We start from the raw sequence: 17055 nt of genomic DNA on the forward strand, positions 1-17055 counted from the left end.
TTGACTCGGCTGTTGAGGTAGCTCGGGCCTTGGTCGTGTAGGGCTTTGTGTGCGTGGGTGAGGAGGCGGAAGGTGATTCTCTTGTTGATGGGGAGCCAGTGAAGGTCTCTCAGATGACCGGAGATGTGGCTGGATCGTGGGATGTCGAGGACGAGTCTGGCCGAGGCGTTTTGGATCCGCTGGAGTCTCTTCTGGAGCGTGGCGGTGGTCCCGGCGTAGAGGGCGTTGCCGTAGTCCAGTCGGCTGGTGACGAGGGCCTGGGTGACGGTCTTCCTGGTCTCTGTGGGGATCCACCAGAAGATCTTCCGTAGCATGCGTAGGATGTTGAAGCACGCCGAGGAGACGCTGTTGACTTGCCTGGTCATGGAGAGGGAGGAGTCCAGGACGAAGCCCAGGTTTCGTGCATGGTCTGTCGGTTTGGGTGCGGTGCCCAGGGCGGGAGGCCACCAGGAGTCGTCCCAGGCGGAGGGTGAAGAGCCCAGGATGAGGACCTCCGTCTTGTCCGAGTTCAGTTTCAGGCGGCTGGTCGTCATCCACTCGGCTACCTCTTTCATCCCTTCGTGCAGGTTGGCTCTGGCGGCGGCGGGGTTGTTGGTCAGGGAGAGGATCAGCTGGGTGTCGTCGGCGTAGGAGATGATGCTGAAATATTACTACTGATTATGGTGGTATTGGGAGTGGTAATAGTAGTTAAAGTAGTGATAGTGCGAAAGAGCCCTTTAGAGGAGTTTTTTGCCTGTTCTATTTTTAGCGTATAGAATTTTGATTTGGTGGCTGTAATAAGGGCTTTATATTTGGCAATGCATTTTTTGTAATTTTCTTTTTCAGTTTGACTGTAGTCCTTCGTCCATATTGTCTCCTGTTTCTGACAGTATTGTTTGAAGGTCTTAAGTTCAAAGTTATACCAGGGAGTGGTGGGGCTGCTTCTCTTTAGAATTGAACTTTTTATTGGCACAAGATTTGCCAGTAGTTGCCTGAATCCAAAGTATATCGTTCCTGGCAGCAACGTTTAGATCTACTGAAGTTACTGGCTTGGTGGTTAGGAGAGCATCCCTTAGCTCTGGAACCTGAATTTTCTGCCAAACACGGAAGGATTTAGTATTATTTGTCCTGGGGGAGGTATGTATATATGCACCTTTGCATCTGATATTCTAAACGCTAAAGTATTGGTACGACACCCTCTCATGCTTTAACAGCCACCTCAGAGTTCTATGATATTTAAAGTATTCGACCTATGACCTCATCCTTTTGAATGGCATGTTAATACTTGGTACTTGATACAGTCCTTTATTATGCATTTACTCCAACAAAGAAAACACCACGAGGACATGCTGACTAAACATTGCGAGATTCTTTTAGTTTCCATTGCTAATCTTCTGTTATCCTTTGTATTTCCAGGAGAGAGATAAATTCTATCTGACTCGAAGTGTGATCCTGGATTTGCTGCAGGCTTTGAAACTGAAGGCTCCATTGCCTGATACGAACATGCTACTTCTGATACAGGTAGAGGATACACAGCCCAGTGCACATCTTATAATACTTTATAGGAGCTCCATGTATTATCAATTTGTCCTTGATCAATGCCGCAATTCAGTGTTGCTTTAGACCCAACATGACCATTAACTGAATTGAGGGTCTTTGGTATTAATTCATTATAATTTTAAAGAACTAACAACCTGATTCACAGGCATTTGTCTGTGTAAGTGTGATTTACTCCGACCGTCGTCATGACTGTTTACAAAATTTGAGGGAGTAGGTTTTACTTAGTCAACTCTTTGTAAATTAGATACTAATGTATTCACTTATCTGACAGAAATATCTATTGCGAAATTAGGGAAATAGAGTGCTTTTCTGTGAAAGGGCACAGAACAGCATCACTGCAAGGAACTTCGGAGCATTCAGTCTTCCGTATATATGAATACTTTCCCTATATATTTGTATCTTTAATGATCCTACTTTCTGCATAGCAGGCATGCCACCGAGATTGACTTCTCTGGCACTTTGTCTTTTTGGACCAATCTTGTAAGAACATGCCAAAGCAATCCTTGTCCCCTTCATGTAAATCTCCAGACAGGCAAGAAAGGTTTCCCCAGAAGTCGACCCATAAAATCATCATAGAAAGATACGGTTCTCTCTTTCATACAGGAAGTGACCCAGCTGCTGGATCTTTTGGCGCCCTGACGCCATTCTCCTAAACTGTTCTATTCCTTATCATCAGAGTTGATTATGGTGCTAAGTTTTGCTGGTATTTCTGACTCCATTGACTGACTCTAATAACAGCCTGCCTGACCACAAGAAAAAACCCTTCTACAATCCGGTCAATGCTGGTTTGAATGCTTCCAAAACGTCCTAAAGTGCGGCTAGTATTCAGTGGACACCATAGCTTAATCTATGGGCACAGCAGTTACCTTACCTTAGACTGCCATGCTTAGATACATGCTACTGGATTTCCAGACATCTACCCATGGACATCCCCTTCAATGGTGAGCGGCTGTTTAAAGACACGGCCAAATCCTCCCTGGTGTACGTCAAAATAGAATAGCCACAACATGCTTTTTGGGTCTACCCTGTGTGGTGAAACAATTTCAACAGCAGTACGGAGAGTTTCAAGTGGCCAGATGTATCAAATGGTTTTACACATTCTGTGACAATGGGAGAATGTGTTTGTACATATTGCCCAAGGCTTCTACAGGGCAGACCAGTGCTGACAACACCAACCTTCCCAGCAAATTCAAACAGTACAATAATGTATTCCTTCTGTCGAGACAGGAATGGATTTAAGGAAAGCCATCAACGCCAATATCAGTAGATCAAGTTCCTGCCATCTTCCACTGGACCTACTGCCTCAAAATCTCTTTGACTCCCCCATGGATGCCATCTACTTGTAATCAAGGTGGTTCTCCCATTTCTCCAACTACTGGGAGATGATCAGAAAAGATTGCTGGGTCTGTACGTACTTTCATCCTATCCTTCCCTCTGGTCGTCTCTCTATTAACCAGTACCTGCTCTATGGCACATGGCTTGCTTTTGGAAGTGGTCGTTCTTGCCCTGCTGGTCAAAGAGGCTTTAAAAGTGATACACCTGAAAGAAAAGGACAGCGGATTTTACTCGGTTTACTTCTTGGTGCTCAAGAAGTACAGATGCCATCCTAGACTTTCACCTATTCGACAGGATAAGTTCAAGACACTGCCCATGAGCCAGGTATTGTTGGCCTTGGATCTGCAGAATGCCTAGTTGCATTTTCCAAGCCTACACCCTCCCAGGTGTTACTTTAGACCTACTGTGTCATCTCAGCACTCAACTTTCGGCTCAAGCATTTGGACTGATGACTGCACTGCCAGTATTGACCAAGGTGATGGCTGTTGTGGTGGCTTTACTGCAGAGGTCAGGAGTCCACATGTTAACATATTTGCAGGTTAAAATAGATACAGACTCCGCATTGGGCTGGATCACTCAGCTGGGCAGCATAATGGAGCAGGGACTATAGACCATGTTAGAACAGTGGCTGCATACAAATGTGCTGGAGTTTCTAGTAGTCCATCATGCCATGAAAGATGTCTTCCCTTCTGTCTCAAATAGCATAATGCAAGTTCTTTGAGACACCACAACCGTACATTACATCAACTGACAAGGCAGTTTGGGATGTGATTGGACAGTAATTTTTGGTGGTCTTGATAGAGGCAACAAATCAGCTGAAGTCACTCTTTAACACAAGGTGGATAGTCTTTTGAATTTCCACATCACAAATGTATCCTTAAAGAGTCACGCTCAAAACCCAGACATTTGCAAGGAACTATAATTAACTTCTCTCCTTGCTTTCTGCGAGCATTACTTGATGACTGCTCCTCATTGAAGAAATGTGGATTTCAGCCAGGGGGATCTGCAAACCTGTTTGCTTGAATCCTGGGTCGTGATATTCTGTGGTTTCTGTCCACGTGTCTTAAGATGTTAAAACTGTGTACCAAACTAATTGAAAATGAGGGAAACAAGGCAAAAAAGTATGTTAACAGTTCCTTTTGGCTTATTCACAAAACACAAGTATTCACCCCTCTAGCAGTGTCTATGTAATGCTCTTGCATGTCAGAAGCAAAATATAAGAAGTAGTGATGACAGATAGGCCTGCAAGATCAGACCCAATATTTTACATTATATCATTGCGTCTTTTGCATGTACAGTCACAATGTTAAGAAATACAATTTCTGATGGATATATCATGCACCGTATAGGTATTTCAATTTCTAGATGGCTAATTTTCCCCCTCAGATCATGGCCCACTTTACTTCCATCTCACAGTCACAATCCACTAGAATACAAATTGTGCTGCTATGTCGTATTCCATGGAACAAAGAAAGCACTTTGGATGATTTTGGTACTATGCAGCTGAGCTACGTTTCACCCAGGATTTCGCATCCTTATACTACAACTTTAATATAAACCCATAACATGTTATTTGCTGAGCACGCATTCAACCCCAAGAATGTATCTTGGCCCTATTGCGAGAAAACAAATGTCAGAAAGGGGAAAGACCGAGTAGATCTTCTGTGATTTGAGCTTGTGACCATGGAGGTAAACACAGGCCTCTGAAGTAGATCCAGTAGACCTCTCAGCCTCAGGGCCAGGCTAACCATAGGCCCATGACAAGCCTTGCTGCTATACTCCGAGCAATACATGCATAGGACCCTTGAGCTTCAATGTGTGACCCAATGCTCAGTCATTGCATTATTAGAAAGTCTGCGGATTCAGCACATTACTGTAATTTTGTTATTGAAATAACTTAATAGGATCAAATTGAGTCAACACAGTTCTAATCACATTTACATTAACGTCTCCTGAATGATGATTTAGTAGTCTCCAGCTTTTTTTGTGTAAATATAAAATGACAATTAGTTTACATATGGATCCCATTACTTTCCCAACCCCTGTAATTACACGTTCTGTCAGTAGATGCAAATCAGAAGAAATATAAAATGAGCCAAGAATGCAAAAGGGATACGATTATGTACTTGCAATATTTTATAGAAAATAATGTCATTACTGCAATGAGTTGGAAACGTGTGTTTTGCTAAAGAGGTTTACTGAGCTTTAAGTCGAGATAGGCGATGATGCAAATAAAATAAAGTAAATTAGTCAAACCAACTTTCTCCGACAATTTAGGAAAAATGTTAACCAGAAACAAATCCAAAACGTGAATCAGTAATAGTGAAGCTGATGAAACTAAAGAATACTCTTAGGTCTCTGGTAACTGCAGACAATTGAACTTTCTTAAAGATGACTTATACTTGCTTCACAGCTTTGCTTCAGGTGTGAAGATGTAAAGATGCACTGAAGAGATGCCAAGCAGGATTAATGCTAAAATTAAACTAGTCATTTTCAAAGCATATCCTGAGTCCCTTGATACTAGAGTCCTCATCCATAGACACTCATGATGGGTCATGATAATCAGTTCATTCTAAGTCATCTGTAGAGCACAGTATCAATATCATTTTCGTACTTGAATAGCACTTTAACTCAGAGGATAGAAAGCAAGATGGCGCTGTATAGACGCATCGTGGCGGGGCTCTCTCTCTGACCTCTCTCATCCCTGCTTTTCCTACCACTGTCGCTAGCTGATGGCTACCTGAGCTGGGCGTTTTGGCTCAGCGTTGTGTTACTTCCCAAGCTGCCGACGCAGTATGCCGATTGGAATCCTAGGCCCGGGGGACCCCGTGAGCGGGCTTGCTGGCTGGTGCTGCTTGCTACTGGAATGTGCCACGCAGAAGTGCCATGGAGTTCTCTGCAGGTGGACAGGGCTCACGAAAAGAATCACAGTATCGGTGGCTGGCTCCAGCACCAGCATTGTCTGGGTGCTTACACCTACTGGCATGCCTCCGAAGACAGCAAAGCATCAGAAGGACAAAGGGGAAGTGTTTTCCTTATCTGCAAGACTTGCTGCTTACACGCTGGGCGCAAGACAGCACTCTCTTTCGGATCAGGCTGGTGCGGGCCAGGTAAGCCGACTGTCTCTCGCCTGTGCAAAATTAGGCCAAAGTGAATGGGAGCAGGGAGAAGGAATAATCAAGCAATTGCTAAAAAATACTGGGACAGGCTCGATCTCTGAGGAGTGATTTGCGGGCCCCTGTAAGGATGATCTGCTCTAGCCACCGCCTGTAATAATGGAATTTTTTTTACCTCTAAGGGTCCTGGTGGGGGTCCAGGTCACATGGGCTCCACTAAGAAATGGGATGGGCCAGACCCTATTGTCATCTCGGCACCCGATGTATTGGCTGGGGGACCCTCCGCACCACTTGCTGCAGATACAGATCCGGCAGACCTTTGTGGATTGCCTCCATTGCCACCAGAACAGTCCTTACATTCTGAGCTTGATTAGTGGTGTGTAGCCCCAGGCAAATCCATAGTGGTGGGCAGGCTTCTCCCAGTAAGCTGCTAAAGTTAACCCCACTCCTCAGGCTTCTACTCTTGGGGAGGAACGGTGTAGCAAGGATTACTGCGTAGATCAGAGCGGACCAACGGTGGCAGATCTCACAATGGATGGGGCTGACAAATTCTTCTCTCTCACTGATGGCTCAGACTCAGAGGGCTCTAACTCACATTTCAGCGAGACCAGTGGCACTAACTCTTCATCCCCTGGATCCAGTACACTGGAAGCACCTGAGACAGAGCTCAAGTGCTCAAAACACAAGAAAGCTCTTAGCCTTAGAAACAATACAAAATCCCAGAGGAGGAGAATGGAGAAGTGTGGCTCAATGGTTAGAGCGGCAGACCCTGATGCAGAAGTCTGGCCCGGGACCAGGGTTCAATTCCCGCCTCGGTGGGTCTCGGGCTCAATTTCCTCCGACCTGATAATTCTCGCCTCGGTGCCTATTCTAATCATGAGTCCCACTCTGCAACTCTGGGCAATAGCTTGCTTAATCTCCACAACGGCCCCAACAACTCTAGGATGCCTGGCTTCACCTTGGGGGTGCCCAGGAGTGGGCACCTCACCGGGAAAGGCCGGGAAGGGTTCCTCAGTGGTATTCGTACAAGCGCCGAGATGCCTCCGGGTAGTCGTGCGCTATACAAGTGCGTAATTATCATTATTACTCAGTCGGCAGAAGCCTGAAATGGGATAATTCCCTTACAAAAATACTTGGGAACCGGGAGGAAGCACCAGCCCCGAATGAAACAGCCTCACCTGCCATACATACAGCAGGGTGTATGTCTCTAAACCCCGAGTTAGGTCTAATCTTGGTGTATATTAAAGAGCATCAGGCTGAGACACGAGCAGACGGCAAAAGGGCAAGGCAGGCCACAAAAAAGCTGGACCCCGCCATTTCGAAGGTGGGGAAGGCATGCTCCGGGATCGGGGAGCACCTTAGCTGCATCGAGGACATGACTACAGCTTTGGAGACAGATGTCGCAGCAGTTAAGGAGCACGTCAAATTGCATGATGCCCAATTTATCGATGTGCAGTAGAAACTAGAGGACATGGAAAACCAACAGCGTAGGAACAATCTTCCCTTTCTTGGCCTTGAGGGGCGCAACATCCATTCCTTCATGCTGGATCTCTTGAAGAATGCTTTGCCTGAACTTTCAGAATGAGACTGTGGTTCAGAAGTTCAAAGAGTTCACCGGTTTCCTTTCGGTTGTATTAATCCAGCCCAGTCTAGTAGAGATTTTAGACAAGTGAGGGCTATTTTAGTATTTTTTGGCAACTTTCTGCTCTGCCAAGCCATTTTTGGGAAAGCCTGCCGGATGCAAGACGGACATATCTAGATTGCTCTTTTTCGTATGCCCTGACTTTTGCCATACAACTGTGGAACGCCGGTGGCGCCTGCAACAGGTGATCAAACCATTTCAAGATGCTGGCTTCGAAGCATATTTGTTGGCCTCCGCCAGACGACAAACAATTGTCAGGGGGGGTCTGTTACATTTTTTTGCATCTGAAATAAAAGCAAAAGAATATTTGGGTCAGGTTCTGGCAAACAAAAACAATATATAGCTTTGGGGCCCTCTTTATTAATTGGCTTGATTCACCTTAATTTAAGCGATTTCTTCCTTTTTTCTCTTTTTTGTGCTTATGGCGCTTATCTTGGTGGGAGCGGGGGGTTACACCTGAGAGGGTTGGGGGGAGAGCCCCATGGTGCGTGGCCACCGGTCTCCATCACACAGACACGCCTGGCTGCTTTCAATAGTGGGGGAGTGGCGGGAGGTGGTGGGGGGTATTGGGGTTTTAGGGGCTTCTCAGGGAGGGGAGGGAGGTTGGCTTTTTGATGGTGTGATCATTAATACACAGCAAGTGGCTATAAGTTTGATTATGTTTTTATTTCCAAAAAACAACGGCACTGGGAATATGAATATAGTCATGAGAATATGCTCTCAAGCATAAAAAGTGCAAAAAACAAAATAGACTCCGCCCAATATGCAAGATGGGGCAGCAGCATGGTATTTGCTACATTTGGGTGGTATATGTAGGCGGTTATGACAGTCCCTATGGGTTATGGCTTAACTGCGCATTGCTTCTATTGACATCTGTGGGTTAAATAATGAAGGGAAAAAGAGACAGGTACAAGGGGGCCTAAGATTCTTAAGAGCAGATGTAGCCTTTATGCTCATTTTATGCCCCAGTATTAGATGACCCGGGTCTGTTTAACTTTTTGGCAACCAGGCTCCCATCTTGGTTCGATCCATTTATAGTCTGTGGGGATTTCAATGAAAATGGCTCTACAGGGGGGATTTGCTGTAAGGAAGAAAGCTATTCTGGGCATAAACCGCATTCATTTTAGATCCCTGGGGTATTTGCAGAAGGAGAACGCCGGAACATTGGCCCCCTCTAAAGGCCCCAGATCCTGGATACTCCACTCCCCACGGCAAGTTTGCCAGGTTGGACTATAACCCAATTACTCTCAAGCTCTGTGTATAGTGAGCGAATGAAGCGCTTTCTCGCAGTCAAGTTACGGCAAAAGGGGGTGGCCAGTTATATTAATAAAATGAGGAATATACAAGGTAGCTTTGTTACGGATACTGGTATGGTTATAGAGGCCTTCAGGGGTTTTAATGGAGAACTTTTTAAAGCTGCTCCCGACTATGGCCCCGTGGCACAAAGACATTGTTATGTTTGTTATGTTATTGGCGATTTATATAGCGCACGGCTACTCGGGCAGAGTGTCCCGGCGCTGTACAAATCTCTAGAGAGAGACAGAGCAGAGACCAAGCGCACTAAAGGCTGAAAAGCCAGGTCTTAAGGCTTTTCCTGAAAGACAGGAGATTATCAGCTTTTCTCAGTGAGAGGGGGAGCTTATTCCAAACCTGCGGGGCACAGGCTCTGTAAGAACGACCTCCAATGCGCTAGTGCTTTACAGATGGAACGACAGCTAGGGCTTGAGTGGCTGAACGTAACGATCTAGCAGGATGGTAGAACTGAACATGTTTCCTGAGATAGACTGCACCAGTACCGTGCAAGGATTTAAAGGTCAAGGTCAAAGTCTTGAAGATGATACGTTTCCTCACCGGGAGCCAGTGCAGTGCATCAAGGAGGGACGAGGTGTGGGATCTGCGGCTTAGGCCAAAAATGGCCCTTGCGGCAGAATTTTGAACAGTCTGTAAGCGAGATAGGAGGTACTCTGGGAGACCTAAATAGAGCATGTTGGCGTAGTCGAGCCTGGATCCAATCATAGCTTTTACAGTGATTCTCCTATGGACCTGTGACAATAGAGGGAGGAATTTCCTGAGTATACGTAGTACGCCAAAACATTGGCCTACTAGGGCAATAATCTGGGGTTTAAAGGTAAGACCATTGTCAAATTTGACACCCAGATTCTTAGCAATCGCAGTGGGGGAAGAAGGAGGGTGCATATCTGCTGGCCACCAAGATTTCCATTGGATGTCAGGGGAGCAGCCAAAAAATAGAATTTCAGACTTGTCTGAATTGCATTTGAGCTGATTCAGCTGAAACCAGGAGAAGACCGCCTCTAAACAGTTTTTGATAGAGTCACCTGCGAAATCAGAGTTCTTTTCGCAGGTGAAGAGCAGCTGAGTATCGTCCGTGTAGGACACAATACGCGCGCCAAAGATCTCCACTAATTCAGCCAAAGGGGAGAGGTAAACGTTAAATAAAGTGGGACTTAAAACTGATCCCTGTGGCACTCCCACATCAAGAGATGGAACAGTTGCTGAAAATGTTGGTGACCAGATCATTTGTTGGCGCTCGGAGAGGAAGGACTTAAGCCAATTGAACACCGTCCCTCTGATTCCGATCTCATGGAGTCTAAAAAAGAGCCGGTTGTGAGGGACGGTGTCAAAGGCCGCTGAGAGATCGAGTAATACCAGCATTGCCTTCCCTCCGCGGTCTGTCACTTCCTTTGTAGTCTCAGTTACCTCCAGTAGTGCTGTTTCTGTACTGAGGTTGGAGCGAAAACCTGACTGCGTCTGATGCATTGGCACTGATGGGCAAATAAGTGGAATCACTTATGAGGAGAGATCGCTTTTACGGGGTGGTATACTACCTGAAGAACTACAGGCAGCTTTGTATGCCCTGCCATCGGGGAAAGCAGCCAGGGCAGATTCCATCCTCATTGAGTTTTATAAGGTTCTATGCAGAAATTCACCGGGAACTGTTGAGACTATTTAGCAAAGCCAGAGTTGGGGCTGCCCCACCCGGGTCATGGGGCATTGTGGATATCATTATTTTCTTTAAAAAAGGTAAGGACCATACAGCTCTGGGTACGTATGGACCAATTACACTACTTAATAGCGATGTGAAGGTCTACTCTAAAACTTTTGCCAGTCGGCTAGCTGGTGTTATACATCGACTGGTGTTGGACCGGCAGCATGGATTCATCCTAGGTAGAGGGACCTCGGATCATATCCAGAAGGGTATTCCTTTATTCGATGCAACAGAAGTCCTTGCAATGCCTATGGGGGTGGCCTTACTCAACTCTGAAAAAGCCTTTGACAGGGTGTCGTGGTTTATTTTTAGTGGCAGGTTCTGGAAGTAAATGGCTTGGAGGGGGGGACTTTGTCAATGCAATGCGTGTAATGTATAATAAACCTATAGACCGCTTTCAAATAATGGGGCATGAATTAGAGCCCTTCTTAATGGAAAGGGGCACGAGATAGGGCTGCCCCATCTCCCCCTTGCTATTTGCCCTACTTATTAACCCCATTCTCAGGAGGCTGCAATCTTCTCCGGATATTTTGCCCGTAAAGTTTACAGGGCTGTGATACAAAAATCATGGCTTATGCCGATGATGTGCCTATAATTACCAATGATACGGACAGGGTTGTTCACGCTGTTGATGAAATTGCAGAAGACTTCGGGAGTCAATCAGGGTTTCTGCTTAGTAGGGCCAAAACCCAAGTACTGATCAACAGACATACCCTAGCCACCGAAAGCAGGATTACAGATGAAGCTACATATTTAGGAATATGTTACTTCTAAAGTGGAGCGTATAATCGATCTAAATCTAACAGCTATTCTAGAGAAAACTAAGAAGGACTTCACCCGGTGGAATAATTTGAAACTCTTTATAGTGGGGAGGTGTAACCTGGTTAACATGATATTCCTTCCTAAATTGCTATATGTTTTTCGCACCGTTCCATTGGAGGTTAATAATGAATGGTTTAAAAAAATTGATAGATGAGTGGCAAGATTTATCTGGGCTTATGAGAGGACCAGGAGGGCTAACATTTTTATGTGTTTACCTAGAGATGGGGGTGGGCGCTCCTCAATTTCAGATTATATTATTTAGTTGCTTCTTTGCAATGTTACAGTATATTATTCAACTACAGGGTAATGGAACATGGGGCAATATGTTATGTACCCTCGATTTATGAGCTCTTGATTGGCAGTTCAGCCCACAGCTGCCTACTGAAGTTCTTTGAGACAAGTTATTTTAAACGGACCCGCTTTAAGAACCTACTTGCCACATTTTTGTATGATAGTTGCCTAGCTAGGTGGGCACGCAGAGGATGTAGCAGGATTGGAGACCTCCTTGCTGGGAATCTCTTTGCTCCCTTTGAGGTGGTCTGCAATTAGATTTAATGCTGGGCCTTTGGATTTTTTTAAAAATATTTACAGCTGCAGGATTTTCTTATGAGAAATGCTTGGGGGGCAGTTGGTTTTGATCAAATTCCCCTTTTGGAAATACTGGTTAAAGGCACTAGCCCCTCTATCTCGCAGCTATATGACTGTTTGCGGGAATGGGTCCCAGATGACTTGGATAAGTATAATGGAAAATGGTGGGAGAGGCTTGAAGTGGTGGACTCCGGTTTCTTAAAATCGCTTGAAATGGGAGGGTAAATAATGTGCTCTTCAAACCTACAGTCGCAATATTACAAAAGGCTGTTTGACTTGTATATAACTCGAGCAACGATTGCGGAATGGGGCATTGAAGCATGAACTCGCTGTCCTTAATGTCATGCTATTGAGGCGGAGATAGTTCATATGTTTTACTCTCACTCCATCTTAAAATTGCTTGAATTGGAAATTGCTGGCTTCTTAGGGGAAGTTTTGAAGATTAACATCACCCCATCTCCAGAGCTTATGCGATTGGAGGTGGACGAGTCATTAGTTGGGTCTGGATCAGAAATTATTTTTATAGCAATGACGGTTTTTAGGTTGTGTACCTCCTTATCTTGGCTTGACCCTCAGCCTTTTGACTTTTCAGCAATGGAAAGGGTGCTTCTTGCATGTTTACTTTTTTGAAAATACACTGTATGTACGCAAAGGCAAGTGAGCTAAAAGCAAAGGGAGGAGGATATGGGGACCGCTCACGACCTGGCTGGCTAGGTGTTAATAAGTATTATTGTTGGGATCATGTTATAAGCTGTGCTTGTCTACAAGTAGGAATTAATCATGAATTTGGGCCGCTCTTCTATAGAATTTTACCTATCTTGGTTATCTTAATGGACTTTTATGTAATTCATTTTTGTACAGTTGCTGCTATTGTTTGGAAAAAATGGGGGGGAAACTTAATAAAATGTATATTTTTTAAAATGAATAGCACTTTAAGCTATATACCATAACAACATGGATCTTTCAAATTTGTTACATGGTAGTTAGGGGATTATTTGAAGTGTCCTGGCATTTCAGCAGGAATTACTGATACTATGGACAATGGCGATTCCTAATAAGGTCTAATTACAGAATAATGCGGAGCACTGCGGGAATCCTCACTTGCTTTCCTCCATTGTGGTCCAAATTTTCACCTAGTCATTTTGCACGTTTTCAGCAGGCAGAATGCTTGGGTGAAAAACGCCAGACCAGTCATACTGCTTCACAACTTGTGATTCTCAATGGACACAGAAACTTTAATTTTCAGTTCCATCAGAAATCTGTAATGAGGTCCCCCCTTGGTATTAAAGTACCTATAAATCTTGATTAAATTGCACATTTTTGTATTTACAAAAAAAAAATTCAAAAAAGTGGAGGCTTACATTTCATGAAACTGCATCATTAACTATGAAGAGTGAATGTTTGAACAAAATGCAAGAAAAGGGATTTATTTCACAATAAAGACAGAGCCATGTGACTCTATTCCGCAGGTCTCTGGAGACGTGGATTGTGGGCAGCAAGGAGTAGTATCTATCCCCCAGATTCATCAAGACAACACATTTTGCTATTCCTTAATAGCGAAAAATACCGATTCGCTATTAAGGAATAGCAAAATGCTATGCATCAAGAAATCACAAAAAAAAATAGCGATTTCTAATAATTCCTTAATTGCGAGTCGCAAATTGCGATGGGAAGACAATCTCGATTTGCTAATCGCAATTAGCGATTCGCAAATTGACATTGCGATTTCAAGGGTGCAGGGGTGTCCAAAGGACCCTGAAATTGATGTGTGCACATATGTTGCGCACACACATGCCCTTAGGGCATGTGTGTGCGCAACATGAAACTTTGAAAAATGCACTTTAGTGCATTTTTCAAAGTTTTTGCAAATTACCATGAAGTTGTACTTCATGGTAATTTGCATGCCCTAATAGTGAATTCGCTATTTTTTTCACTTTCATGCATTGCATTTAAGGAATCTCAATTTGAGATTCCTTAAATGCAAAGAATCGCAATTTAGCGAATTCTTAATTAGAGATTTTTGCATTTGGGATGATGCATCCAAAATGCAAAAATACTCATTGCAAAAGGGCAGATTCTAAGAATCTGCCCCTTTGCGAGCGGATTTAAGCTTGATGAATCTAGCTGTAAGACTTTAAGGCTACGATCAAACTTACCAAATGAAGCACGTGTTTACAAATAAAATATGAGAATTTGATCAAGATACCAATGAGTTCATTAAGTGGTTATGGCCTCCACTGACCTTGTTAAGGACCACCTGCCCTATGTAGATGTCCCTCAACATTAGATGGGGATCTCTAAACCTTGAGGGCAACTGCCCACAGAGGCGCTTGGTCTGAAGCCACAAAGGTTAGTGGAGAGGGATCCATGTTTGTTGCACCTTTTTGGCAAACGTTTTTATTTTTTCAAGAATAAAATCTCAAAGTGGAAGTTTGCTCTTGAAAAACTAAATAATCAGTGCCCCTGACACACACAGAAATTCCTCTCTGCGCATGGAGGCCATTGATGGTTTTCCCTGGCTGGGAGTGTCATGCATTGCATGGCCGTCCTCAGCAAGGAAATCCAGTGAGGGTTGCACTGCCCTAAACAGTGCGGGGAGTCCATCATTGTGACCTGATGACTCTGTGACAGATGGGTCTTCAAGTCAAAGTTCTATGCTGCAGGATCCAAAGGTACAACCATTGTAAACCCAGTCTAAAGACAGAGTGCGGGAACTAAAGGTTTGGTGAAGCAGCTGCCAAACTCTAAATGAGGCACTGGGAGGCTTTAATAATTGTTATTTGTCAAGGATTACCAATAAGACTCCTAAGTAATTAGCACAAGTCTATTTCCAACATTTATTCTATTTTTGTTTATTTTGCTTTGCTGCTGGAAGAGTCATAACCAGCTCTTCCATTGCTCTTTTAACATACATCATAATGTTACTGTGTTCACATGAAGCTCTACATTCCAGAACCCTTCATTGACCTCCCTCTTCATGCTTGATATGTAATTATGTGAAATTATAGGGACAATATGTGTACATTACAAATTTACATGCTGATCATCCCTTTCTACAGGAACCACTATTTAAACCATTTACTATTACATCTGTATGTGCGAATTCAATATAAAGTTTGAAAAAATTATTTTGATTGCTTATCTTATCACAGTTCTCAAGATTTCTCTAAAAAACGAATTTCTTTTCAATTCCTATTAGTTTATTTGCGCAGATGTTGGAACAAAGCTGGCAGAGTCCACAATTCTAAACAAACAGATGATCGCTTGTGGGCCTGGGGTAAGTACCACGTGGTTCTTTGTTGTTATGTTTACTCAGTTACCGCTATAGATTTGAAAGCGCTGTTTTATTAAACTATGACTCTCCTTCTTGCTGTTATTCCTATTCGGTGCACTCATTCTGTGCAGATCGGAAAAAATGTAGTGGTCAATGTTTTGCTTTTGTTTGACCTCGAATACCGCTCTTCCTTAGAACCCAGGGGTAATGAGCAAGAGTAAGACCATTGCTATTCACAAATTGAACTTTTTTAGTTATTAGAGTCAGAAAAGACCCAAAACAGTTCTAAATGTACTCCAAGAAAAAACGGAAGCAAGTCCAGCCTCACATATGCCTAATCATTGGCACTGCAACACCTTCCAATAGAAAATACTGGAGACAGACACTTAAAAACCCAAGGGACTAATGTTTAATTCAATACCTTATTTTAACTGTTACAATTATGAGTCAATTTAATTTATTGTTTAAAAAATAAGTTGTCTCTTTGTCTCGTCGGCCTGCCCCACTCCCAGCCATTGAAGTAGATGGAGGTTTGTAACTCCTCCCAGGGCCACTGTTTATGTACCCCAAAAGCACCCAGAAGCAATTGCTTTCTAATTCACTCTAACTCTCTAATTCTAAACTCCCTCTCCTGAGATGCCACTGCTTTAACTTGTGCCTGCAGGTCACAGAAAATCTTGCTGGCTGGCACTTGCACGGTAGGACATGTGCAAAGTTCACTTGAGTTCACACAAGAGTTTCAGTGCACTGTCTTAGAGCAGTGATTTATTTTCAACTGCTCTGGGTTTATTTCCCTATTCTTCCCGGAGAGTGGAAGGGCAATGTCCCTTTAGCCCATAAACACCAGTCGCCCCTCATCGTTGGCAAATAAAATTGCATTCCAATCACACACACACTCAAACAAGATTGACGGTGTGTAGCTTGGAATTTCACACCCTTAAATAGGTTCCTGGTTTCACAAATAAGAATCTCAGGCATTTCCCAACAAGATCCCACCAGGTTGTGTCTAAAGTAGCCAATGTTAACTTGTGGGCAATTAGAACATGTGTAATTAGTGCATTGGTAAGTAAGGCTCAGCTTGAAATCCTGTTTTGTGATAAACGTTGAATTTGCACCCAAAACGGAATTAGCTCTGTGTTTCTGATCAGAACTTCTATTGGCACCATTCCTCGAACTACCGTATGGGTCGGTTCCAGCCATTGAGGTGGTACATTTTCACATTTCCTGAAGAAACATGCACATCATTTTCAAAAATACTAGGATTTTTAAGATCTCCTTCTTACATTCATTTGCTATTTTCTTACCAAAGTCACTGATACCAATCCCTCTGATGACAGTTCCTGTAATTTCATTCTCTTTAATTTAACGATTGGGTTGATGAATATTTATTGCTTAGGATTTCGAAAATGTGAGAATTGCGTAGGTTTACCTATGCAGGCAACACACCCTTGCATATGTACAGTTTAAGTTGTCAACCACCTGTTCTGCTTTGCTAGTCCCTTTTATGCATCTGTAACCCAGTACATGTTGCACACATTGCCCCTAGCCTACCATAAGTATGGTGAGTACAGCATTTGACTAATTTGCAAAGACGGACTGGCCACCATTGCTGCATTTGCTTTAATGGTTCTTTATCTGTATGAAAGATTGCGCTGCTCCTGCACAGGATGTAGCGCCACTATATGAGAGATGTGGCTCTCAAAAATGAACATAATGCCCAGTAGCAGCCTGT

General features: G+C 43.7%; 1 protein-coding gene across 1 annotated transcript in view; it reads left to right on the forward strand.

Annotated features, from left to right (window-relative positions):
* Positions 1-17055, forward strand: part of UNC79 (unc-79 subunit of NALCN channel complex) — a 641854-nt gene that overhangs the window by 561397 nt on the left and 63402 nt on the right. The window contains 2 exon segments of the mRNA XM_078660089.1: positions 1396-1500; positions 15249-15326. Coding sequence (XP_078516215.1) covers positions 1396-1500; positions 15249-15326 — 183 coding nt within the window.

Source organism: Lissotriton helveticus, chromosome 9 (assembly GCF_964261635.1).
Source record: "Lissotriton helveticus chromosome 9, aLisHel1.1, whole genome shotgun sequence".
Classification (NCBI taxonomy): domain Eukaryota; kingdom Metazoa; phylum Chordata; class Amphibia; order Caudata; family Salamandridae; genus Lissotriton; species Lissotriton helveticus.